The 23,396-nt window shown below is 40.9% G+C and overlaps 12 protein-coding genes across 18 annotated transcripts; 7 read left to right on the forward strand and 5 right to left on the reverse strand.

Moving 5' to 3' along the window:
* Positions 1-63: 63 nt before the first annotated feature.
* On the reverse strand, positions 64-971 carry LOC108598923 (nuclear envelope phosphatase-regulatory subunit 1 homolog). Its single transcript, XM_017985687.1, has 2 exons — positions 731-971; positions 64-661 (listed from the first exon to the last, which is right to left on the reverse strand). Exons 1-2 carry the CDS (start codon positions 822-824, stop codon positions 363-365), a joined length of 393 nt encoding a protein of 130 aa, XP_017841176.1. The 5' UTR covers positions 825-971; the 3' UTR covers positions 64-362.
* Positions 972-1,101: 130 nt separating this feature from the next.
* Positions 1,102-4,336, forward strand: LOC108600494 (histone-lysine N-methyltransferase E(z)). Of its 2 annotated transcripts, XM_017988127.2 has the most exons (8): positions 1,102-1,287; positions 1,353-2,054; positions 2,111-2,271; positions 2,435-2,449; positions 2,839-2,936; positions 2,992-3,172; positions 3,231-3,797; positions 3,854-4,336. In XM_017988127.2, the coding sequence occupies exons 1-8, from the start codon at positions 1,178-1,180 to the stop codon at positions 4,261-4,263; spliced, it is 2,244 nt and encodes a 747-aa protein (XP_017843616.1). In that variant the 5' UTR covers positions 1,102-1,177; the 3' UTR covers positions 4,264-4,336. The 2 variants fall into 2 exon arrangements, with proteins under 2 accessions (XP_017843616.1, XP_017843617.1); XM_017988128.2 differs by lacking the exon at positions 2,435-2,449.
* On the reverse strand, positions 4,317-7,943 carry LOC108600495 (chromosome transmission fidelity protein 8 homolog). The gene is made up of 3 exons (XM_017988129.1): positions 7,783-7,943; positions 4,677-4,800; positions 4,317-4,622 (listed from the first exon to the last, which is right to left on the reverse strand). The coding sequence occupies exons 1-3, from the start codon at positions 7,800-7,802 to the stop codon at positions 4,317-4,319; spliced, it is 450 nt and encodes a 149-aa protein (XP_017843618.1). The 5' UTR covers positions 7,803-7,943.
* LOC108600493 (general transcription and DNA repair factor IIH helicase subunit XPB) lies at positions 4,894-7,626 on the reverse strand. Its single transcript, XM_017988126.1, has 3 exons — positions 7,430-7,626; positions 5,539-7,364; positions 4,894-5,476 (listed from the first exon to the last, which is right to left on the reverse strand). Exons 1-3 carry the CDS (start codon positions 7,479-7,481, stop codon positions 4,934-4,936), a joined length of 2,421 nt encoding a protein of 806 aa, XP_017843615.1. The 5' UTR covers positions 7,482-7,626; the 3' UTR covers positions 4,894-4,933.
* Positions 7,944-8,030: 87 nt separating the features above from the next.
* Positions 8,031-8,982, forward strand: LOC108598076. Its single transcript, XM_017984690.1, has 5 exons — positions 8,031-8,273; positions 8,330-8,413; positions 8,474-8,621; positions 8,686-8,841; positions 8,894-8,982. Exons 1-5 carry the CDS (start codon positions 8,085-8,087, stop codon positions 8,980-8,982), a joined length of 666 nt encoding a protein of 221 aa, XP_017840179.1. The 5' UTR covers positions 8,031-8,084.
* Positions 8,983-9,027: 45 nt separating this feature from the next.
* Positions 9,028-10,035, forward strand: LOC108599288. Of its 3 annotated transcripts, none has more exons than XM_017986085.2 (4): positions 9,028-9,310; positions 9,381-9,528; positions 9,595-9,715; positions 9,771-10,035. In XM_017986085.2, exons 1-4 carry the CDS (start codon positions 9,104-9,106, stop codon positions 9,952-9,954), a joined length of 660 nt encoding a protein of 219 aa, XP_017841574.1. In that variant the 5' UTR covers positions 9,028-9,103; the 3' UTR covers positions 9,955-10,035. The 3 variants fall into 3 exon arrangements, with proteins under 3 accessions (XP_017841574.1, XP_017841575.1, XP_017841573.1); XM_017986086.2 differs by having other exon boundaries at positions 9,030-9,310; positions 9,371-9,528; XM_017986084.2 differs by having other exon boundaries at positions 9,032-9,325.
* Positions 10,036-10,463: 428 nt separating this feature from the next.
* LOC108599089 lies at positions 10,464-11,339 on the forward strand. 2 transcript variants are annotated; one of them, XM_017985878.1, is made up of 4 exons: positions 10,464-10,634; positions 10,691-10,922; positions 10,977-11,216; positions 11,283-11,339. In XM_017985878.1, exons 1-4 carry the CDS (start codon positions 10,512-10,514, stop codon positions 11,303-11,305), a joined length of 618 nt encoding a protein of 205 aa, XP_017841367.1. In that variant the 5' UTR covers positions 10,464-10,511; the 3' UTR covers positions 11,306-11,339. The 2 variants fall into 2 exon arrangements, with proteins under 2 accessions (XP_017841367.1, XP_017841366.1); XM_017985877.1 differs by having other exon boundaries at positions 10,977-11,219; positions 11,283-11,334.
* LOC108599090 lies at positions 11,265-12,167 on the forward strand. 3 transcript variants are annotated; one of them, XM_017985879.2, is made up of 5 exons: positions 11,266-11,434; positions 11,491-11,574; positions 11,633-11,780; positions 11,835-12,002; positions 12,065-12,167. In XM_017985879.2, exons 1-5 carry the CDS (start codon positions 11,327-11,329, stop codon positions 12,085-12,087), a joined length of 531 nt encoding a protein of 176 aa, XP_017841368.1. In that variant the 5' UTR covers positions 11,266-11,326; the 3' UTR covers positions 12,088-12,167. The 3 variants fall into 3 exon arrangements, with proteins under 3 accessions (XP_033149532.1, XP_017841368.1, XP_033149533.1); XM_033293642.1 differs by having other exon boundaries at positions 12,078-12,167; XM_033293641.1 differs by having other exon boundaries at positions 11,265-11,434; positions 11,835-12,167.
* A 570-nt stretch (positions 12,168-12,737) lies between these two features.
* On the forward strand, positions 12,738-13,435 carry LOC108599219. Its single transcript, XM_017986013.1, has 3 exons — positions 12,738-13,059; positions 13,112-13,262; positions 13,319-13,435. The coding sequence occupies exons 1-3, from the start codon at positions 12,784-12,786 to the stop codon at positions 13,423-13,425; spliced, it is 534 nt and encodes a 177-aa protein (XP_017841502.1). The 5' UTR covers positions 12,738-12,783; the 3' UTR covers positions 13,426-13,435.
* LOC108599220 lies at positions 13,423-14,088 on the reverse strand. Its single transcript, XM_017986015.1, has 3 exons — positions 13,940-14,088; positions 13,806-13,889; positions 13,423-13,756 (listed from the first exon to the last, which is right to left on the reverse strand). The coding sequence occupies exons 1-3, from the start codon at positions 14,042-14,044 to the stop codon at positions 13,469-13,471; spliced, it is 477 nt and encodes a 158-aa protein (XP_017841504.1). The 5' UTR covers positions 14,045-14,088; the 3' UTR covers positions 13,423-13,468.
* A 542-nt stretch (positions 14,089-14,630) lies between these two features.
* Positions 14,631-16,493, forward strand: LOC117134774. The gene is made up of 3 exons (XM_033293448.1): positions 14,631-14,748; positions 15,642-16,284; positions 16,460-16,493. The coding sequence occupies exons 1-3, from the start codon at positions 14,631-14,633 to the stop codon at positions 16,467-16,469; spliced, it is 771 nt and encodes a 256-aa protein (XP_033149339.1). The 3' UTR covers positions 16,470-16,493.
* Positions 16,494-21,621: 5,128 nt separating this feature from the next.
* LOC108598077 (maker687) lies at positions 21,622-22,683 on the reverse strand. The gene is made up of 3 exons (XM_033293449.1): positions 22,629-22,683; positions 22,198-22,565; positions 21,622-22,139 (listed from the first exon to the last, which is right to left on the reverse strand). The coding sequence occupies exons 1-3, from the start codon at positions 22,681-22,683 to the stop codon at positions 21,645-21,647; spliced, it is 918 nt and encodes a 305-aa protein (XP_033149340.1). The 3' UTR covers positions 21,622-21,644.
* Between the last annotated feature and the right edge of the window lie 713 nt (positions 22,684-23,396).

Here is a 23,396-nt window from a genome sequence, read left to right on the forward strand (position 1 = left end):
CGGCAGTATTTATACTCCTCCAAGACGGTAAATTGTGAACACTTGGGCATTTCATGAAACAGATTTCAATTTGAACGTCATTTTATTAAAATGTTGCTCGTTGCGGCAGCAGAGAAATTAACAACGCCATAACTAAACAGATGAACACGCTTATGAGCAAGGTATTTTGTACATTGGAGCTTCTATATAATTTTAACCAAGTGAAAAGGTACTTAAAATTTTTAATTATAGGATTACATTAAACTTAGGGTGTTGGATGCGATTAAGCCGTCATCATGGAAGTAGGCATATCATAGTCGTCATATTAAGAGGGCAAGGCGCTAAGAAGTCGTATTAACTAAGTCCATCTCACTCGCATCAGTTCACGAGTTGTTGCCATTGTTGTTGCTTTGACGCGGTTTAAGTATCAATTTGCCAGTGTGGGGCTCTAGGTCCAGGGCAAAGTCTGTTAGCACTGATCGCGTACGTGAAGTTATTATCTGCGGCGCTATCACTAACTTTTGTATGCCCAATATAAAGAGCACAATTAACGTAACTGTGGCTACTGTAAATATCGGATGTATCCAGAGTGATTCCGTCAGTGGAACAACCGTAGTGCGCGGGTCTCGCAGCCAATACCAGGCGCTGATTGCAGTGCAGACAGATAGAGCGGATAATATAACTGAAAGAATTATATTACACACATGAGAATACAAGCGAGTTAGCGTGAAACTTATGTATATATAATTACCGCGCCAGCGGAACGTAGATGGCCTGTACGAGGAAATTACTTCGGTCAGACGCCGCTCAAACGCTTTCAGATCTTCACAAGCCGATGGTTCCATCCCGGCGATATCCTCTTCTGTGATGTAATTGTGTTTGAACGTGTCCAGCTTATTTTTGTAATTTTAGGCTTATTTTGATAAGATTTACATTTGTCCGAGTGTTGACTAGTGAGCAGTGCTGCCAATTTGGATATTTTCCCGCCAGATTTGGAGCGAGACTATTCGTAGCTAAATAATATCGGACTGTGCAACCCTTACACTTGTTACTTGTGGTGGCTTGTTGATTGTGGATAATACTTGCCGATAGTGAATACATATCGATAGTCAGTCTAGTTTTTGCAGCTCTAACGTGTGTTGTTTTCGCGGTTTTTAAATCAAGAAAACAAATTAAAAGGCTTTGTTTGCAATTAAACATGAGTAGCAAAGAGTGGAAACGTCTGGTAAAGTTAGAGTATATGAAAATACGACAACAGAAACGCTACAAACGTGCCGACGAAATCAAAGAAGCGTGGATAAAAAATTGGTAGGGCGCACACAGACAAAAATTTGCAGCATTGTTAGTGTTGTTTTTTCATTCGATTTTTGCAGGGACGAGCATAATCATAATGTGCAGGATTTGTATTGCGAATCGAAGGTTTGGAAGGCAAAGCCCTATGATCCACCGCATGTGGACTGTGTCAAACGTGCTGAGGTGACCAGCTACAATGGAGTCAACAGTGGGCCGCAACGTGTACCCATTTGTGTTATAAACGCTGTCACGCCCATACCAACTATGTACACCTGGGCGCCTACACAACAGAATTTTATGGTTGAGGATGAAACTGTTTTGCACAACATACCCTACATGGGCGACGAAGTGCTCGACAAGGATGGCAAGTTCATCGAGGAGTTGATCAAGAACTATGATGGAAAAGTGCATGGTGACAAAGATCCTTCTTTCATGGATGATGCGATATTTGTGGAGTTGGTGCATGCACTGATGCGTTCACACAGCAAAGAACTCGAGGAGACTGTTGTAAAAACAGAGACGTCGGCATCAGAAAAGCCAAAGGAGGAGGACGAAAAGAAAGAAACGTCCGAAGCTGCAAAGGATGATAGTACTGTGACTGCTGAAGCCGCAAAAACAGCTGCAGTTGAGGAGAAAAAGGAAGTGTCGTCTGCTGATGCTACTGAGACCAAACCCAAGGTAGAGGAAGTTAAAGAGAAGCTGCCGTTTCCTACTCCTATTATATTCCAAGCAATTAGCGCCAACTTTCCGGACAAGGGTACCGCTCAAGAGCTAAAGGAGAAGTAGGTGAAAAGTGTGCTTATATAGAAACTTTTATTAAAAAACTAAACTTCGTTAGGTACATTGAGCTGACTGAGCACCAGGACCCAGAGCGCCCGCAGGAGTGCACACCAAACATTGATGGCATCAAGGCTGAGAGTGTTTCCCGTGAGCGCACTATGCACTCATTCCACACCCTCTTTTGTCGTCGCTGCTTCAAATATGACTGTTTTCTGCATCGTAAGTTGTTTATGTGTGCTTTATGTACTGTTGGGCTTACTCTTTAATAACCTTTTTTGTTTTTTGCTTTTTCTCTTTATTTGGAAAACAAACCAAACAAATTTCTATTGTCCAAAAAAAACAAAACTGTTTAAAATTATGTATAATTATAACTGCAATTTAGGTCACCATGTACAGGGTGAGTCGTTGTTGTAGTTGTTGTTTCTCGATAACCACACGCACACACTCTCATGCCGCCTAGGCCTCAATATGTTGTCTATGCTATCCACATCATCATCTTTCTGTCTATCTATCGCCTTTTATAAATGTCTATAAATAATTTTAATGGACTCTATATGTCTCTGTGGAAATTGGCAAAAAAAAAAAAATGTCTTGACTCAAAATTATCGTTGTTGGTGTTACTCGCCTCATTTCGTACGGCTTTAGCCTTAAACATTATTGCATCTACTGTTAAGTAACGTGTTTGCCTCATGCGCTAACCTTTCAGCCGATTTCATAGTCATGCTTAACAGCAGCGCATATAAGTTAAAATTCGATTTATAATATCTTGTATTTTATTTAAAAAAGGTCTGCAAGGACATGCTGGCCCAAATCTGCAGAAGCGTCGCTATCCAGAGTTGAAGACCTTTGCGGAACCCTGCAGCAATGCCTGCTATATGCTAATTGTAAGTTGTTTATGAACATATCAAGCACATTAATTTAAAAATGGTTGCTTTGCAGGATGGCATGAAGGAAAAGCTGGCTGCTGACAGCAAAACGCCGCCTATAGACTCCTGCAATGAGGCCAGCTCGGAAGATAGTAATGACAGCAATAGTCAGTTTAGCAACAAGGACTTTAGTCACGAGACTAGCAAGGATAACGGCATTGCTGTAAATAGCGCTGAAATCAATTCAATTATGGGTAAGTCTATAGAAGACTAGAAGCCATCAAATAGCTTTAATTAAAATGTCACTTATAGCTGGCATGATGAAAATCACCAGCACGCAATGCGTCTGGACTGGTGCAGATCAGGCGCTCTTTCGTGTGCTGCACAAGGTCTATCTGAAGAACTATTGCGCCATTGCGCATAACATGCTAACCAAGACCTGTCGTCAGATCTATGAGTTTGCACAGAAAGAAGCTGCAGAGTTTAGCTTCGAGGATCTGAGGCAGGACTTTACGCCGCCGCGCAAGAAGAAGAAGAAGCAACGCTTATGGTCGCTGCATTGTCGCAAAATTCAGCTCAAGAAGGACTCCTCCTCGAATCATGTGTACAATTACACACCCTGCGATCATGCCGGCCCCTGTGACATGAACTGTTCCTGCATTCAAACGCAAAACTTTTGCGAAAAGTTTTGCAACTGCAGCAGCGATTGTCAGAATCGTTTCCCTGGTTGTCGCTGCAAGGCGCAGTGCAACACCAAGCAGTGTCCTTGCTACTTGGCTGTGCGTGAGTGCGATCCGGACTTGTGTCAGGCTTGCGGTGCGGATCAATTCAAGCTGCAGAAGATAACATGCAAGAATGTGTGTGTGCAGCGAGGATTGCGTAAGTAACTTGAGCTAATCAAATAAGTACAGTTTAAAAATCCTTTTGGCTTTCAGACAAACACTTGCTAATGGCGCCCTCGGACATAGCTGGCTGGGGTATTTTCCTCAAGGAGGGCGCGCAGAAAAACGAATTCATTTCCGAGTATTGCGGCGAGATTATATCGCAAGATGAAGCGGATCGTCGTGGCAAGGTCTATGATAAATATATGTGCTCCTTTTTGTTCAATTTGAACAATGATTTTGTAGTAGATGCCACGCGTAAGGGCAACAAGATACGCTTTGCCAATCATTCCATCAATCCCAATTGTTATGCCAAGGTTATGATGGTCACTGGCGATCATCGCATAGGCATCTTTGCTAAACGCGCCATACAACCTGGCGAGGAGCTGTTCTTTGACTATAGATACGGACCTACCGAGCAGCTCAAGTTTGTGGGCATTGAACGTGAAATGGAAATTGTTTAATGCATTTATATACTTACACTACAATACAATATACTACAAAAACTTATATCAAGCTAAACGGACTTTGCTACATTGGCTATAATAGGTTTGGGCCGCGATTTAAATATTAGTTTCTTAGTGCAAATAGCGCGCACTGTGTACTCTGTGCGTTGGCGGCTCTTATGCTCTAGTGCGACTGTTTCATCCAGCAGAGTGCGCTCAGCGCCAGCGGTGGCATTTAAGCTGCTGGCATCCAATGTGGCATTGGTCAAATTCAATAGCTGCTGTCCTTCATTTGTCTTTGATTTTTCAAGCACGGCAAACGGCTTGTCCAGCTTTTGCTCTCTACCTTGGAGTATATGATGGCCTATAATAAGTATCTAAAAATTTGAAATAGTTAATTTAGTTTATAAACTGCGTGCATCTAGACTTACAGGTTGTCCATATTTGTTGTAGTAAAGATCACCAATGAACTGTTCGTGCATATTTTGGTTTTGGCGCACCTCCAGATCACCTTGCAGCTCAATTATAGCCCATTCGCCAGTGCCAGCACTATTTCTGTAACAAAACAATGTAATAACAATTGGAGTTTTAAAAATCTAATTAAGAAGGTTGCCCATTAGGAAATCCAAAACGTTTATAATCGTTAAATCGCATCGATTTTATTCAACAGGCTATACAAAAGCAAAGCTTATCCTCTAAATTTCTTAAACAATGGATGCACGCTGCCAGTATTCTTGCGGCGATGCTCATAGTAGATGGCATCATCGCCACCCGACATGGAACTGAGTGCGCCTGTGCGTTTTGTAGTGCCGGAGCCGCCGGGACGATAACCTGGCTCGCCCGGCACCCTTTCATCTTCGCAATCCAAATCTGAGGCAGACAACACCAATTGCAGTAGCTGCCCCTGCTCCTCCTGCGTGTTATACATCAACTCCGTAGAAGTATCCATGCCCTTAAGATGTGTTATAACCTTATAGCTGTAGCCTTGATTCACCAAGAAACGCTGACGTTTGCGGGAGTAGCTCATTTCCATGGTGTCCTGTGAGACGAGTGTGTAGAAGAAGGCGTTGTATTCTTCGGCTATGGCGCCCTTCTTAGCGCGCAGAATACGACCCAAACGTTGGGCCTCCTGACGACGCGAGCCGCCATGCGAGGAAATTTGTATGAGCACATTTGCCTCGGGCAAATCGAAACTGGTGTCGGCCACTTTGGACACGAAAATAGTGTTGACCTGAAGTATAATGTAGATTTAAGCAAAACTATATATACGAATTAACTGCACACAGCTCTTACCTTGGCATTGAACTTGAAATTCTGTAAGATTTGTATACGTTCATTCTGTGAGGTGGGCCCATAGATGAAAGGCTTGTTCATCTTGATGGCATAGTGCTTCAGCGCGAAGACATTATCGGAGAAAACAATAGTCTTGTCACCACGCTGCTCATGGTATTTGATGAGAAATTGGCAGCTGCGGAACTTTGATGGATTCATTACATAGAGTAACATTTTCTTGGAGGTTTTGGTGGTCAGATATTCGCGATAGAACTCCGGCGACATGGGACACCAGACTTCAGCGCACTGCACACGTGCTATGTAGCCCTTCTTTTGCAACTCCAGCCAGTTGGCCTCGTATAGCTTTGGACCGATTAGGAAATTCAAGTCTGCAATTTTATCGTCCTCACGCAGCAAAGTGGCAGTCAAACCCAACTTGCAATGGGACTGCACAATTGTAAGCACACGTCGGAACATTTTGGCAGGTATGGTGTGCACCTCGTCCAGCACCATAATGCCCCATTCCTGCTCCTGCAGCCAGCGCATAGTTTGCTCCGCCTCCCAGGAACGCTTCTGTGTGTGCGTTATCATAGAGTATGTGGTGACCAGTATGCCACAGCCCATTGGCTTGTCTTTGGCCTCTGAGGTAAAGCGACAGATCATGCTATCATCCGCTGTGGACCACATTTTAAACTGCTGCTTCCACTGCTCCACCGACACACCACTGTTGCAAAGCACCAATGCGCGCTTACGCACGGTGCAGCAGGCGGTCACACCCACCAGTGATTTGCCAGCTCCGCAAGGCAACACAATAACGCCGGAGCGTGCGCGCCCATTGCCGAACATTTTGCGCAAGCTCTTCTCCTGATATGGACGCAGCACAGCGGCTGGCTTGAGGTCAATGTTGATGTCTTGATTGACGGTATCGTTGCGAAAGTCATACTCTGCCAGTAGCGGATGTTCAATCTCAATGCAGCGCTTCTGTATCAACTCAATTTTCTCTTGGGCCACTTCAAACGAGACTGTCTTCAGATTCGCTTCATCTTCGTCCTCTTCTTCCTTGTCAATCTTCTCATAGAAGTCAGTTATGTCATCAGGCACAGCTGCGGCAGCGCCATCTGTACCTGGGGCTGCAGCTGCCGTCGAAGTTGTGGGCGTCTCCTCGGCAGGCTTATCCGTCGCTGTCGGCAGCTTTGTACCAAACTGTGTAATGGCTTTGCCATCCAAGGTGCCCTGTATAAAGGCCTCACCCTCAGCTTCACTGCGTATAAGGCGACATTTCTGTATGACTGGATCCTTAAGTAGCTTTTGCAGAACTTCTGGATGCGGTGACTCAATAAAGTATTTGTTGTGCTTCAGCACCAGCTTCACCTTGCCATATGAAAGCGTGCAAAGGCGTATAAATTCCAAGATGCCTTCTGGAATGCTTGTCTTGCTCAAACGCTTTAAGTATTCGACAATGTCATGTGTTTGCAGGCCCACGGATACGGCTGCATACAAGCTGTACGCTGTCAGCTTATACTCGTGTATGTGCTCTGGACGGCAGACGGGCTCCGATATGGCAATAAGAAAGTCATGCGCATGCTTGTAGACTGGCGAAAAAGACTCCAAGAACACATGCCCATTGGGCGCAACCCAAAGTGGCCTATTCGTATGATCAGCGCGTAGCTGCATTTGTGCACGATAATCCTTGGCACCGTACTCGTCAGTGTTGATATTCTCGTCGTTGGTCTCAGCGTTTTTGGACGCGGCACCAGGCACTCCGTCCGACTCACTGGCATTGTCCATGCTGTCATTGTCCTCAACAAGCTGCGTGAACGCTTCATCTTCTGCACGACGCTTTTTGGCTGCATAGCAAGAGGCAAGTTATACAGGCGCTGGCACTTTGACAACCGGCTCGAACAATGCTTACCAAATTTGTCGCCTGCCCCGCGCTCTTTCTTATACTTTTTCGGTGGTCCCATGATTTATGTCTGTTATTCTCTATAAGTATCCACTCGAGTGGAATTATTTAAGCACTTTAACAGTTTTCACGTAAAAAAATAATTTCGCAAATTTGTGAGCTTAACAAAACAGAACAGTGGTGCTCAGCAACTGTTCCAAGAGTGGAGGCAGGTAAATTCAGTGTTGTAAGCTGCGTCACAAAACTCTAAACAAAAAACGCGCGAACATCTGGCCGCTGGTAGTCGCTCTAATAAGACATTACTTCAACAATACATTTAGCCTGCACTACAATTAAATATCTCTTATATTCAAACTACTTACGTTTTTACAACGATAGGCATCTTGCTTTTTAAAGACTTATTGCAAAATAAGCAGAATATAATCACTTTAGCGAAGATTTAAAGCAGCACAAAACTTTCAGCTTGTTTACGTTTTCCTTTTTGTTAAGCGCTGCCACCTTGTTGCACAATCAGCTGTTCTTGCCACCGCTGTAAGAGAGCCATGTTAATGAACAGCTAATGTTAATTTAAAATCGAAATAGCCGTTGTATTACAATTTAAACGGCTCTGCGATATAACTCAGTTATGTGAGAAAATAATAATTGCTGTTTTAGACACTGAACAATGGCAGCAAGCAAGAAGAAGAAATCGCCATCTAAAAAAAAGTCGTCACCCAAGAAAAAAGGCACAAAGAAAAAGGGAAAGAAGGGCGATTCTAAAGGTGCCTTGCAAATATGTTATGCGATTGCTGTATTCGATCTGGCACACGCATTATACTTTGCCGTTCAAGCGACTGTTTTATTAGTCACAAAAGTAAGTATCGCCCCTAATATCTCTAATACATGATATTAACCATATTTAAAACACAGTTAAATATATTCTCTATTTTGGCTAACTTGGGAACCATATTTTGGGTCCTGATTGTTATACTGCTTATAGTTGGACTATGGAAGGTACGCACAAATAATTTTTAGCTACTCTTTTTTTATATATGTATATATTTTTGTATATAGCGACGACCTGCAATGGTGAGAGGATGGCTCATTTTCTCGCTGGCGGGCTTCATTGTAGATGTATTGTTTTTACTCTGGGGGATAGCCTCTTCTCTAACCGTAGACTGGGATCATTTAAAAGAGTTTACTATTATTTTCCTTGGAATTCGTGCGTTCTATATATGTATATATTTTTGTTAAATGTAAATACTTAATAATGTCTTTTTTTGCAGTTATTGAAAGCTCCTGCATTTACCTTATATACAGGTATTACCTGAACATGGATCCATGTCGCCTTGTCGATGAGCCTGAAAAGGGAGGATTTATTTGCTTCGCTAAAAGGAGTAGTAAGAAGAAAAAGAAGAAACTTGACCCAAAGGCTTGCAAAGGTAAATACTCCAAGGTACATTGGTCATAGTAAAAAAAATAATTTGCTTATAGATCAACAAAAAGCAGCTAAAGGTAAAGGCAAAAAGAAGAAATCTGATCCTAAGAAAAAGAAATCTTCAAAACCAAAGAAAAAGAAGTAAAATTTTTATGTAGAAAGTTTTTTTATTTTAGTTGCTTTTGCTAACTTTGTCATTAAATATATACTATGTATATTTTCTATCCACCGAGTGCTTGCATATTATAATTTATGAACAATCAAAGATGCTGCAATACAACAGGGGAAGGGCTGAAAGCCCTTCATGTAAACAGCTTCTTTACATTTCTACGTGCATTGCCGGATTCGATTTGTGTCATGCGTTATATTTTACGTTTCTGGCTATTAGATCCTTAACATTAGAAGTAAATTATGTTGCTGTCTTGGGACTTCTGGGATCGATGATTTGGGTGGTTTTTGTTGTGCTGCTTATGGTGGGTCTATGGACGGTTTGTATATTAATATATAGTAAATCTTACAAATTCCTTACAAAGTATTATAAAGGATCGTCAAGTACTTGTTGAATGCTGGCTGGTCTTCTCCCTAATTGGCATTTTACTCGATATAATATTGCTGATCTATACCATAATTACTACCGAACATAAACGCTTGCCGCAGATTATGCAATTCGTTTTACTTGGCTTAGCCATCAGTAAGAAATGCCACATATCATATTATAAAATATTCTTTTTAATTATAGTTTATTTAAAATTTGTAGGCATCGAGTGGTGCTGCATATTTATTGTCTACAAATACTGCAACACAATGGCTGATTCATGTAACGGAAGTCAAATTGAAATAAGAAATTCTTTATTAATACATCGCAGGCATATTCAAGAGTAAAGAATCTCCTTCTCTTTAGGGATTATTTACTAAAGTATAGTTTACCAACAGACATGACCGGGAGCTGTATAGAAAGTTACAGGAGGAAGAAAAGAAAGGAGAAAGACGCTCGGAGAGACAGGTTACGATAAACGAGTCCGGTGAAGAGTCCGATAAACCAGAAAAGAAGAAGCGAAAGGGCTTTTATAATTTAAGGTTACCTCGTGGTGGTCGACATGATAAGGCCGAATTGTAATTTAAGCGCTCAAGACTTGTGCAACAATTTTTTTTATGGAAATATATCAAAAGTTTTACAATTAAGTTAACTTTTGTAATCAAGGAAATTTCTGTGAATTTTACTTTATTTTAGTGGCATAGTCAATTGAATGCCTACAATAATAATAATTGAGTTAGTCTGTTGCTTGGCCCAATGCGACTTGGCAGAGTCACGTCCATGAAGCTCAATCTAATCTTCAGCTGACAAAACAAATGCCGTATAAATGAAAGATGGCCGAGCAAACTTGTCACAGGGCAGCGCAGTTAGGCGCACAGTGTTGTCAGTTAACGAAAGCAATAGAAAGACAGATGGCTTGCTAATTTTTGTAGTGTAACCACTGTGGCTGCCGTTCGCCAATCAAACGCCATTGATTAACAAACGGCGGCAGCATGAACTGTGAAGCATAAGCAGTCCCCTCTCCTCCCCCGGCAGCCATCACATGTCCAGCGTGTGAGTACGTGCTTATCATCATTAGAGCTTTGATTTAGTAGAGCTTTGCTTTTCTCTTCAACAATTGCTGAAATGTGCGCTGGAAGATGGGAGCTGCTGATGAGTACTCTGATGGATATTTGGTGATTTGCAGTTATGGCATTGCGCTATTGGATCTCATATCAGCGGTGCTATTTGGTGGTGTCTCAGGCATGCTATACGGCAAATATGTAAGTTACACTCTACTAAATAGTTGTTTAAGCCAAGAGCTGCATACTTTTTAAAGCATCGCTGGACCTCGCTGGCGCTGCTGATCTTTGCCATCATTTGGGTCTGGATTATATGCATGCTGCTGCTGGGAATCTATAGGCGACGCATTTTATTCGTGCGATTCTGGCTAATGTTTACCTGCCTGGGCATATTGCTAGATACAGTGCTATTGATTTATGGCCTAACCTTGGCCATGTCGATTAATTGGGAGGGCGTCAAGGTGACCATGCTACCCTTTGTGGGCTTGTGTAAGTTCGTGCCTACTCGAAGCCAATTAAAATGCCTAATGCAACTGCTTGCAGCTGTGGAAATGACTTTCGTATACATTGTTTACCTCTTCTATATGGAAATGCTTGAGCGTGAGCAGTGGATACCACTGACTAATCCGCCAGCAAAGCGTTCCACAGGTGGTTGCATCAAAAAATTCACCTCCAGCAGCACCAACTCAACGGACACAATGCTCAAGGAGCGGCGACGTCTCAAGCGCATGTACAAGCGTGAGGAGAAGCAAGCAATGCGAGAGCTGCGACGCAAGCTGCGCCGTGGTCAGGTTTAGCAAATAAATAAAACATATACACTAATTTTTTATAAATTGTGTATTAAAGCAGGCCAGGCTTTGCAGTTGCTATAAAATCAAGCAAATATTTCGAAAATGCAGCGTGAGGATTCACTTTTATATTGTGCCTATGCCATAGGTGCATTCGATTTGCTATGTGCGCTGCTCTTTGCTGCACTCAGCATGGATATGCTGGTTGGTCATGTAAGTGTTGCTAATATACGCGCTAATTTATAAGCTTTATAAGCTTCTACTTGCAGCTAAGCTGGTTAACTATATTTGGAGTTTGCTTTGGTTTCTTTTGGTGTTCTTTAATATTGTTGCTGCTCTTTGGCATTTATAATGTAAGTTAATTAGTTACTTCCTGTTCTACTCCCACTATACATATAATTCAACTAATAGCGCAATACACGTCTGGTGCGCTACTGGCTGCTGTTCTCCATTGCTGGCATTTTCATGGAACTTGTGCTTATTGTTTATGCCTTTATGCGCGAGACGAGCTTTCAAATGGGCTTGACCAGCAATAGTTTGCTTTTGTTTCTTGGCTTGGGTAAGTCTATAAATCAATTTAAAAGTTTCACGTTAAGCCTCTGTTTACTTGCAGTTGTTGAAACGGTTTTTGTGTTTATTGTCTATCAGTTCTATATGCTGCTCTCCAAGTGCGAAGCTTGCGCTAAGCGCCCAGCACAAAAGCAACGTGCGGCAGGCTCAACTAAATCTCAGCCAGCAGCACAGCCGGCACAGCCAGATAACCGCAGGCAGCGTCGCAAACGTAAGTGTAGCTTTTTGCAGTCCAATAATCCAGACAGTCCCTATACCTGTGGTACTACGCAGAGATCTCTTACAGAAATAATTAATACTCGAGCTCCCCGGCAATATGTTTAATTGTAATTGTTGTTATATATATTTTATGAATAAATTGTTATCGTTTCTTTATTGCCCAAAGCTGCTCATTTAAGTGCTGGCATGCATGAACAGTTCGCTCAAATTTCAGCTGCAGGCATCAACTTGAGTCTTGAGCTCGTCTAGCCTAGGCGAGTGCTTTAAAAATTACACATACGCACACACACACACACACACACACTGGCGCGCGCATACAGCAGCAAAGGAAAATCCTTTTAAAATAATTTGCAGCAGCCAGCAAAAAGAAAAATTGAAGTAAAGTAACGGAAGAGGAAACAGCAACTTGCAACGTGCAATACACTACGCGACTTTTGCTTGCCGACGCTGCCTGCCAACGCACTCATGTCTATTTATGCAAAAAATTGTGCGCTTATTTACATATACAAATGTATATACGCTTATATATGTACATACTTATAATGCAGCCTTGATGAAATACGTGCGGTTGCTAAGCACACACACACACACGCACGCAGACACATGCAGCTGTTAAATATAATTTAAAATTTTTTACTCAGCGCACAGTCAACTTCCGCTTATGCTTTAGCCTCAAGCTGGTTTAGCAGCTTTAAGCCTCAAGCTTTTCCTCAGCTGTCAACAACACAACTCGTATACTCTATTAAAAATTAAATACAAGCACTAAAAATAAAATGATAAGCGCTTTAAATGGCTTTGGCCTAGTCATAGGCTGGATGGATATAATGGGCGCCTTGCTCTTTGAGCTGATGATCGTCTATACGCTGCGCAGACGTTGCAAGAACAACAGCAATGCAGCTGGCGAGTTGCATGCTACAGAATTGCAGCAGCAGCAGCAGGAGCAGCAGAATGACATTATAAATGTTCGACCCTGGATGCTGTGGGCTTATCTTTTGCTCTTGAATGTATGGATTCTGGTTTCCTTGCTAATGATTGCGGGCATTCTATTGGTGCGTATAGCTCTTTGCCTGGCTCAAACACTAAGCAGCAAGTATTAAACAGCATCAGCCGAATCTATTGCTCTTCTGGCTTGTCTGGTGCATGTGCGGATTGCTCTTTGATGTGCTCTTTGTGCTGTGGTGGTGCTGGGAGCTCATTGTAGGCGATGCCTTTGAGGCTTTAACCAACATACTTATCTCGCTGCTTACCATGGGCAAGTTAATGCTATTAGCTAACAAATGCTAAACAATTTAAACTTCTTTTGTGCAGTTATTGAATTTGGCTTTATATATGTTATATATCATATCTATATGAATCTGCTGGATGTGCCACACATGCCCGCCTTTAAGCTGCGCTTTCTAAAACCTTTATTTTAATTTTGTATATTTTTGCTTTGCAATAAACAAACTGTTTAATGTATTATTTGATTTTAAGCTTGGCAGCCAGCTGTGCCACTTGTATAGGGGCTTTGCTTGGCTCAAGATCTTTGTAGTATCTATAGATCATTAGTATATTGCCCAAACGACGTAGCACTTGTTCAATCAATGGCGCATACTTATTAGTAAACTCTTGCTGAAACTCTTGCTTAGTTTCGTATTTGTTGCTAAACATATATGCATATACGCTTATGAGCAACTGTAGCATACTAATCCATTTGATTTGAGCATAGGCAAACAGCAGCCAAACTTGCAGCAACAATCTATAACGCTGCAAGAGAGATAATTGTATTAAATGCTGACAAAAACTTTGCTCTCACTTTTATAACACCAATTGCCAATAAGCCAAAGCCAACTAGCTGCAATAACTGCACAAGTAGCCACATCATATTATCAAGCTCCAGCTGTGTGCAGAATATTTAAATAAAGAGTTTTTTTTATACTGCAAACAAACCTTTATAAATCTTAAATGTGTGCATAGCTCGATTAATATGCGCGCTGCACTGAATCCCTCAGAGATCAGCACCATAAGCGCAATGCCGTATATAATTTTATTCATGCTCTCTTAAGTTCAATGTAAATTTTTGTAATAAATGCTTAGAGCACTTTTGTTCGACTGCTGAGTTAGCTTAATATATGTATAACTACTTTTTAATTGGCATTTTAGCATAGAGCTTGTGGCAGACAGCAGCAGCAGCGGCAGCGGCAGCTTCATCATATTGCTTGCCACTGGCGGCGCCATTTTTTATGCCACTCTTTACAGTTGCTTTGTGTGGCTGTGTGTGCTTTGTAGTTTTTAATGGTTTGCCACACGGAAATTGATTCATTTCCTTTCTTTTTTGGCGTTGCCATTCTCTTTTTATTCAAGCTCAGCTGATGTTGCAAGCATAATGCAAAATTTAAAATTATTTTCATACAAATGTGGCTTTTCTTAAGCTCAGCCCGCTTGCAAATCAAAGCGCCATTGTCAACTGTCACTTGCAAGCCAAGTGTATGTATATATCTAAATATTTATGCTTGTAGCGCCACAAATAATACGACTACAAGCCAGTACTACAACTAGCATAGCACACTCTCCAAGGATCCGACTGGCTGCTCAAATTTATTGTTTGCAAATTGAAATTCTTGTCGACACGCACGAGCAAATGCCAAGTCCATTGGGAATGCCCCGGCTCGAGACGGCAGCCGCAGCCATCGCCATCGCCATCGCCTCCGCCAAGCTCAGCGGCTCAACATCACTGCCAACGGCTTTGATAGCTTGCTGTATGGGCAGCTCATCATGGCTTTTTAGTATTTATTAAGATTTTGATGTGCCATGAAACATATTTCGCTTGAAAAAGCAACAAATATTTTATAGCATTGGGACCGGCATAAAGAGCGACAAGCAATTCTAAGAAGGCAACATAAGACTTTTAAGTACAGTGCACTCTGGCAAATTGTAGCGTATTCTATAAGTTTGGCTTTAATAAGATTAGGCACGTTTAAAATTGCAGGCATTCAATAGAAATTTGAAAGTATAATTCAATTGTATAGAAAAATTAAAATGAACTTGTTATCGCTGTTGCTGTTAACATTTATACTTGGACTGTTGGTCGAAGGTAGAGCAATTATTAAAAAAAAAACTTTGCAGCTTCAACTAACAAATTTATTATTGCAGTGAATTCCAGCGCTGACATGGAGCGCAGCCAAGCTGGCAAGTTAATGTGGCTTGGTGCTAAGGGAAAAGGCTGGTAAAAGCTTAGGATTAAAACCGTTTACAATGTAAAGTCTAACGAAATACAAGCTTACTTGTTATGCAATCAAGCTTCATTGAACAAATTTGTAACAACCAAAACTGTCTAAAAGTCTGCTGGGCTCTTACGATTTTCAGTTTGAATTTGCTATGGTATAGACCATGTCATTTATTTTTATTATACTAAAACGTATATATTCTATTCGTTACGATTAGTTGGCATAATAATGCTATTTTCATACGTTATATAATTACTTGCTATAGCTAGCTATATAAATCAGTTCTCAGATTTTTGTTTTGCAGTTAAAATTAAAATGAAATTGTTAGCGCTATTGCTGGTGATATATTCCCTTGTATTGGTCCTCGACGGTAAAGACTGCAGAATTGTTAAAAAGCAAAAAAATTAACTTTTTTTTTACTCCAGTGCCATATGCATTGGCTATACATGATGTGTACGCTAATGTAAATGTTAACGTAAATGTTACCGTTGGCGTTATAAGAACTCCAAAGGTCAAGGCAAACCAACAGCAAGTTGGAGTTCAAGGCAATATAAGAAAAGAATCGCAACCGGCACAATATCAGGATCCAATCAACAAAAAGAGATTGATGGATGTAGAACAGCCGCAACAATATCAGGATCCAATCAACAAAAATAGACTGCTGGATGTAGTACAGCCGCCGCAATATCAGGATCCAATCAACAAAAATAGACTGCTGGATGTAGTACAGCCGGCGCAATATCAGGATCCAATCAACAAAAATAGACTGCTGGATGTAGTACAGCCGGCGCAATATCAGGATCCAATCAACAAAAATAGACTGATGGATATAGAACAGCCGGCGCAATATCAGGATCCAATCAACAAAAATAGACTGATGAATGTAGTACAGCCGGCGCAATATCAGGATCCAATCAACAAAAATAGACTGATGGATATAGAACAGCCGGCACAATATCAGGATCCAATCAACAAAAATAGACTGATGGATGTAGAACAGCCGGCGCAATATCAGGATCCAATCAACAAAAATAGATTGATGGATCAAGAGCCCCGAAGTTTTTCTCGGTAATTAGAACCTTTTTCAAACATTTTTCCTGTGCTTAAAACGATAAACAATTCGAACTTGCCATACTTAAAAACTAAGTCTGCGTGTCTGCGAATTATTATAAACAAAGCTTAAAAATGTATGTCGCTACCCTATTAAGTCTAAATGTAAAAGATATCGAATTTTTTCCCTCAGCTGCCCTTGATAGTCAAATTGACAGCACTGACAGCTCTGGCCCTGATAGTTTCTACTATATGCTTAAGCTCGAGTGCGCAGAACTTGTTGCAATAAATGTTATTTCCTCTGTAATAACAAAAAGCGCCTCTCACTTGTTTTCGCAGTCGCTTGTTACTTTTTACAGCAAATAGCTGAGCTCGTTGTCTTAGCCGGACAGCTTGACAGGCAGGCTGAGCACGGAAATAAGTATCATCCCCAACTAACGAGTGGGGACTAAAGGCTCTGGGCTAAGGGCCGTGCGTTAATGACTTGGACCTTATCTCCATTGTCCAATCTGCAACGAGAAGTTGCGTAAGGTGCGGCAGGCGACACAATTTACACTACATTGGCAATCAAAATACGTGGGCCGAACAGCAAAAGTAACGCAAACATAACAAGCAGCAACAGCAGCAGCAGCAGCAGCAGCAAGGCACTCAATTATTTTTATTGTCTTACACACGCTCAGCAAATTTGGCAACATCAGAGCGAGAGTGTTATGGCCTGGCAGTAATTCCAGCTACGCCTCACTGAGGAGGGGTGGCCTTTGAGGCAACACATTGTTGATGCCAATCAATCAGTGAAATGGCCATGGCACCCAAAAACTTTTGGCCAAAAAATACGCTTTAATGGATTTCTTGTTGACACAAATACACTGAGAGAGATGGAGAGTGCGACATTCAGACGCAACTTTCATTGCAGCAACAGTCGGAACTTTTACGCAACTTTGCTATTATTTTATTGTGATTTCATTTTATTAGATTTCGGAATTGTTGCCTTGTCACATAATTCAAGTTAAAGTTTAAATGAAATGGCAAACGGCAACGTTGCGTATGGGTAATCAACAATGCTAATGCCAGAGCTAGCCGGGCTTACAGACAAACGAGCCGGGCCAGCTGTAGCTGAAGTGAAAGTTGACAACGCAGCGCAGCGTCAGCATAAAAAATATTTGCGCTTTGAGCGCATGTTGCTCGTGCTGTTGTGGTTGTTGTTGTTGTTGTTGCGGCTGCTGTAGCTAAAAGCAAATGCCAGGCCAAAATGCAAAAAGGTGGCAACGCACGCATAAATAAAATATTGAGCCCGCCAGCTGCCATGCAGCCTTCAAATACATAAATTTAAATTTTCAGCGCACACAGCTTTTGCTTCTGTTGTTGTTGCTGTTGCTGTTGTTGTGTTTGCTGTTGTTGGCAAAAGTTAGACATCAAAGAGCTTAAAACTGTGGCGAAGGGCGAGCCGAAGAAGGCGAGAACAGCTGCGTTAGCTTGCTCATTTTGATAGTTTTACGTTTATTTTTGCTGCAGCTGCTGCGTTAACTTAACCATTTTGCAATTTCTTGCACACTTCTTTTTTCTTTTCAGCAAATAGTTGCGCTTATTCAACAGACAATAATCAAATACACGCACACACACAGACATTTGCAAGCCAGCAGCTGCTGCTGCTGCTGCTGCTGCCACTGCTGCTGCTGCTACTGTTGAAAATTAATTAGAGCTGCTTGAACTTTTGCTGCCATCAGGTGGCGGTTCCCGTGAGCTTGTCTGACGCCGCTGCCAACTAATTGTACAACTAATGGCCAATGCTGCCTTCAACTTGAACAATAGCCCAAAAAGCAAATGGCAATCGAGTCGGAATGGTGTAAAGCAAGATTTCAATCAAGTCGCGAAAGTTGCCAACTGTCAATTAGCAGCAAAAGTTGATGCGAAACTTACTTTCAAATTTATTTATGAAAATACAAATTTGAATTGAGCCAAGGGCTTTTAAATTGAAAGCCAATAATCCATTAGGCAATTGCTTAGCATAAACTGCAACATTTGATTAAGCCTTAATTAGCAGGAATTCAATGCGTGCTTAATTACAAATTTGTTAACATTAAAACTGCTCAACAATTGTGTGTGCCCTGGCCAGTCCTTAGAACAAAGCACTGAAGACAACTGCAAGTGATTACAATTGGATGTCTACACGCATACATATATAGAGCTTTATAGACTAGTTATGACTGAGTTTGGAACAACAGGAGTTGCGCGTAGAGGAAGCGCGCCTTATGCCATGAGCACTAATTACGCTCGGCGCACAAATGGCAATGCCAACGGCAATAGCAACAAGAACAATGTGCGCAAATGGCAACTGCGGCGACATTAACAGCGACTCTCAGCAACGGAAGCTGGCGCTGACTTAACTTGGCTAACAAAGCAACAATGCTGCATTGAAAATTAAACAAAAAAAAAAAAGAAACAAACTGCAAAACTGCAACAAAAAAAATACAGCGTAAGCGACTAAAAAAAGAAAAACACAATAAAATATGATTAAAGAATTTGCTTTAGCTCTGATTTTGTTTTCTTTGCCAATTTCTGTACTGTTGCATAAGACGGAAACCATAAAAAAGCAATTCGTTATTAAACTGCATAACAGAGTAGCGAGAGAAAATGTGCAGAGAGTTAAGAAGCGCAAAATGTAATAAAAAATCTAAGCGTGAGGACATTTGCATGCCCTAACAAAAGTTGCAGCAACAAATTGTTAAAAATAAAATCAAAGCTAGTCAATTTGGTTTCAGATTTAAGATGAAGTGCAAGTATTAAGTTTATGCTTTAACTTGTGTGTGCTTACATAGCCAAGTTAGCTGAAGGGTAAGCATTGGTAAAATATAAAGCGTAAAGCAAAGCCGTACAATGCATATTGATAATGCACACAACAGCCATAAGTAACTGGCGTCCTGGCAAACGTGACCGTTGTATATACACACGCACACTCGTAGCGCTGTAAAGTAACACACAGTGTGTGTGTGCGAGAGAGAGAATCAAATGACATGCAAATAAATGAGAACAAAAGGATATAAACGAGCGGCCAGAACACAAGTGCCTGGCCTCAGTTAAAGACGCCGTCACGGTGCACTGGCAAACGAGCCGCATAATTTTTGTTGGCTGCAGGGCAACGCACACACCACACAGGATACAGCACAGCGGGCATGCAGGACGGATGCAGTGGCGGCCGCTTTAATGAAGTATGAAGCAAGCAAATGAATGGCATATTAATAAGATGTCGGCTTTCAGTAGCATTGCTGTAATGCATTGGGAATGTGCGGATAAATCAAAGTGGCTCCAGTAATTTGTAAGTCGATTGTATGCCTATTTGCAAATGTGTGGGATTGGGATTGAGAGTGGGCGCTGCCCTCATAAGTAGGCAACCGAATCTTATTTCCGCTTGCGTTTGTCCATATAAATGGCGAGACAGCAGGCATAAATAACAAAACAGCTAGCATGGGCTCTCATATATTTATGTCTTCATATACATTCTTTCTTTCAAGTTGGTCTTTGTCACCCGCATGTGCTGTGTCCTGTGCTGCTGATTAATGCTTGTTTGTTTGCATGTGCCGTGCAGCCCACTAATGGAATTCACATGTTGGGACATGACTGATTATGTACACATTAGTCGACTGATTTGCAATTCCAAGTGTGTGTTAGTGTGTGTGTGTGTGTGTGTGTGTGTGTGTGTGTTATGTCCTTCGCGCCAGCGCCTCAAACTCGGTGGCAAAAGTTTTCACAACCCGCCATGTCCTAGAAAACAATGTCAGCCTACTTGTATTCAAAAGCGAAACATGTGTCTATGCATATATGCAACTGCGTATGTGTGTGCGCGCCTGTTTATGTGTCACCGTATGTGACGCACGTGTCCTATGCCATTTTGCAAAAAGGACTTGGCCTGACTAAGCACATTAGAGCGAGACTGCTTTGTGCCGTGCTGCGCTAATTGCCAGCCGCTTTGTCCTGCCCGAGTTGCTAAAGCAATTTAGTCAGCTCGATAATTTGCTTAAAGCCTAAAAGGATACGTCTCTAATTACAACCTCTGCCATTTTAAATTATTATGAAAATAATAGAGACCCAGCAGCCAGTCAGCAAAGCAACAACAACAACAACTGACAACAGCAACATAAAAGCATAAACAAAAGCAAAGGTGACAAAATTTTGGCAAACGTGTTACACTACAAAATATACAAATTTAATAAAAATAAATATATAAATACAGTGCCAACTGCAGCTTGTGTTTTTAGTTGGCAAACTGTTGCGGAAAAATGTAAAATTTAACATGCAACGCTTTAAGTTATTGTTAGTTTTATCAAAGGAAACAAAAAGCGGCATGCGTCGCCTGGCTGTTGGCCAAATATGAAAGCTTACATATAACACATGGAAATGCAAATGTTTGTGTGTAGAGCAGGGCTGCAAATACGAGAAACACAATTGAAAAAAATTAATATACTTAACAGTTTGACTGTTGAACTGTTGTCAATTGTAGTAGCTATAGACTATTCATAAAAATATGCTGATACTAATTGCATTAAAATAAATTAAATTATGCAGCGTGCATAAATCGCTAAGCCAAAAAAAAATAATTTAAATAATAATTCTACTGTTTGCTTTGACTTAAGCAAAGTAAGTTAATAGCTTTAGCTTTGTACAGTTTAAATATGCAGCCCTGTTATTTATATGCTGAAGCTTCGACTGCTGTGCCAAATATAGAACTATGCAAAGCGTGACTCTAGTTGGCTCTGGTGTCATTTCCGGCTTAATTGAGCATGTAACAAGTGAAGCTTTTGCTTTTAGCCACGCATACATATATACACACACACACACACACACACACAGAAGATATTCAAACATAAACGGCTGGCTATGCAACGCTTAGACACGCACATGGAGTCGCCTGCTGGCAGCCATTGGCTTCATTTGCCAAAAACATGTGCGGCGCTTTAGTATATATATATATGTGTATATATTTTGCACAAGTTTATGTTTGTTGCCAACACAACTGCAGCTATCAACTGCCATGGGGGGCACAACAAGTAAAACCTTGCCACAATTACAAGAGCGGCAACTGTCAGTTTACAGCATGGCTAATTGCAACTCAATATTGTGGCTTTAATATCTATCAATGTCTTCTTATATCAGCCGTATATTAATTGACTGCTTGCTGTTGCATGATGGCCAACAGCTCGAAGCGGAAATCAATCAATTTCCTGCGTAGACTTTGCAATTTAGATACCTTTTACCTTTTGTGCGCTGCACTGTGGGCTGGAAAACTTTAATTTTGGGCAGAGCATTAGCATACTTAAGGCTAAGCTAAACAGTCAATGTATTTTTTTTTATTAATTTTCTTTATAAATTTGATTTTTGTGACATTAAAAAATGTTGAAACCGAACATTCCGCTTTTTGAAGGCTGCTGACTTAGCGATCCGAAATAATCCATTAGTCCTTTTTTTAGAGGATGGTCCCGTAGATACCCGAAATCCTTGGGTCCGCTTGTTGGAGCTGTTTTTTTCATCGAAGGCTGGTTATTTAATGCTCCCCAAAAACCACTGTACGGGGTCTGTGTAATATCCTTGGCTTCGCTAAATGGCGCTGCTTTTTTTGAAGACTGGTCATTTAGAGTTCCGAAAGAATCGAGCCATGGTCCAGTGATTTGGGATTTTGGTAGAGTGACATCATTAGGCTGTGGCCTAAAAAAAGGATCAATTTCTCGTGGTTGGGAAAAACGAGGATCAGTTCCTCGTTGTTCGGATTTTGGTAGATTGACAGCATTAGGCAGGGGCCCTAAATAACCAGGATAAATTTCTTGTGGTTGGGATTTTGGTAGAGTGAAATCATTAACTGGAGCTGATTTCTTTGAAGACTGGTCATTTAGAGTTCCATAAGAATCCACCCATGGATCAGTCTGAAGAGGTCGAATACTGGTCATTTAGAGTTCCATAAGAATCCACCCATGGCTCAATCTTGAGAGGTCTAATACCAAGATCCTTGCTATTGCTCGCAGAAGCATCTTTACTTGGTTGGGATCTTGGGGGGTTTGTAAAACCAGAATCAATATGTCCTGTGTAGTTTGCAGTCACGCTGTCATTTAGAACACCGAAAAAATCATCGGCTCCACTTTTATTATCCCAGAGAGGCGTGGGTGTATAGATAGGAGCTGGATCCGCATAATTTTGTGGCGTAACTTTTTGAACTCTGGTCTGGTTCTTCAAAGTTCTTAGAACGCCAACGTTAACATTTACATTAACATTGACATTAACATGCACATCATTAATAGCCAGTGCATATGGGTCTGAAATAATGAAAATAATAATAATGAGGTAAGTCTACATTTGCTTAAGTGTCCAAAATTTACCTTTAGCAATTAGCCCAAGTGAAAGTATCACCAGTAACCGCGCCAACAAATTCATTTTATTTTTACAGCTCAACAAATTGCTCTGATCTGATTTATATAGCTAGCTACAGCAAGTTGTTGTATAATGGGAGCGAATTGCATTAGCTATGCATTTCTTTTGTTATATATATCTAATGTTAGGCATAACAAACGAATTTAACAGTGACTAATTTTATTATAGCAAAAATTAATTGAAATTGAGCAGTTTTGAAGAAATAAACACAAAATTTTTTACACTAATTTCATATGATTTTATAAATATTATATGTCTATATTCTTTATATATAATACAGTATTAAAGTGGCAATTAAATGTGCTATGCAGTTTGATTTAGGGCTGATAATAATATCTGAAAAATAATATCTCTAGCCCACTGTGAGCTGCATGAATTCGACGCCGTTTGTCAATTGTTAACAATTTGTTGAAAGAGACCTACGCTTTATTGTGTGTTGATATTTGCAGGAACATACAAGAGTGATACACACCGGATTTCAAAAGAAATAAACTAAGCTCTACAACAGCCTTTTTCTTTTGCTTCGAGCCGCTTAAGCTTGCCAGGCTGACTAAGCTGCGAGTAAGCTGTGAATTTGTAAGCTGCATTTGCGTGTTTTTATTTCTATCAAGTAGTTCATTAGTGCTACATAATATAATTAAATGATTTCAATTCAAATTGTAACTTCTTTGCTGAGTAGCGGAGTGAGCAGTTAAAACAGCAAGCAAGCAACTTAG

This window comes from Drosophila busckii, chromosome 3L (genome assembly GCF_011750605.1).
Source record: "Drosophila busckii strain San Diego stock center, stock number 13000-0081.31 chromosome 3L, ASM1175060v1, whole genome shotgun sequence".
Lineage (NCBI taxonomy): Eukaryota > Metazoa > Arthropoda > Insecta > Diptera > Drosophilidae > Drosophila > Drosophila busckii.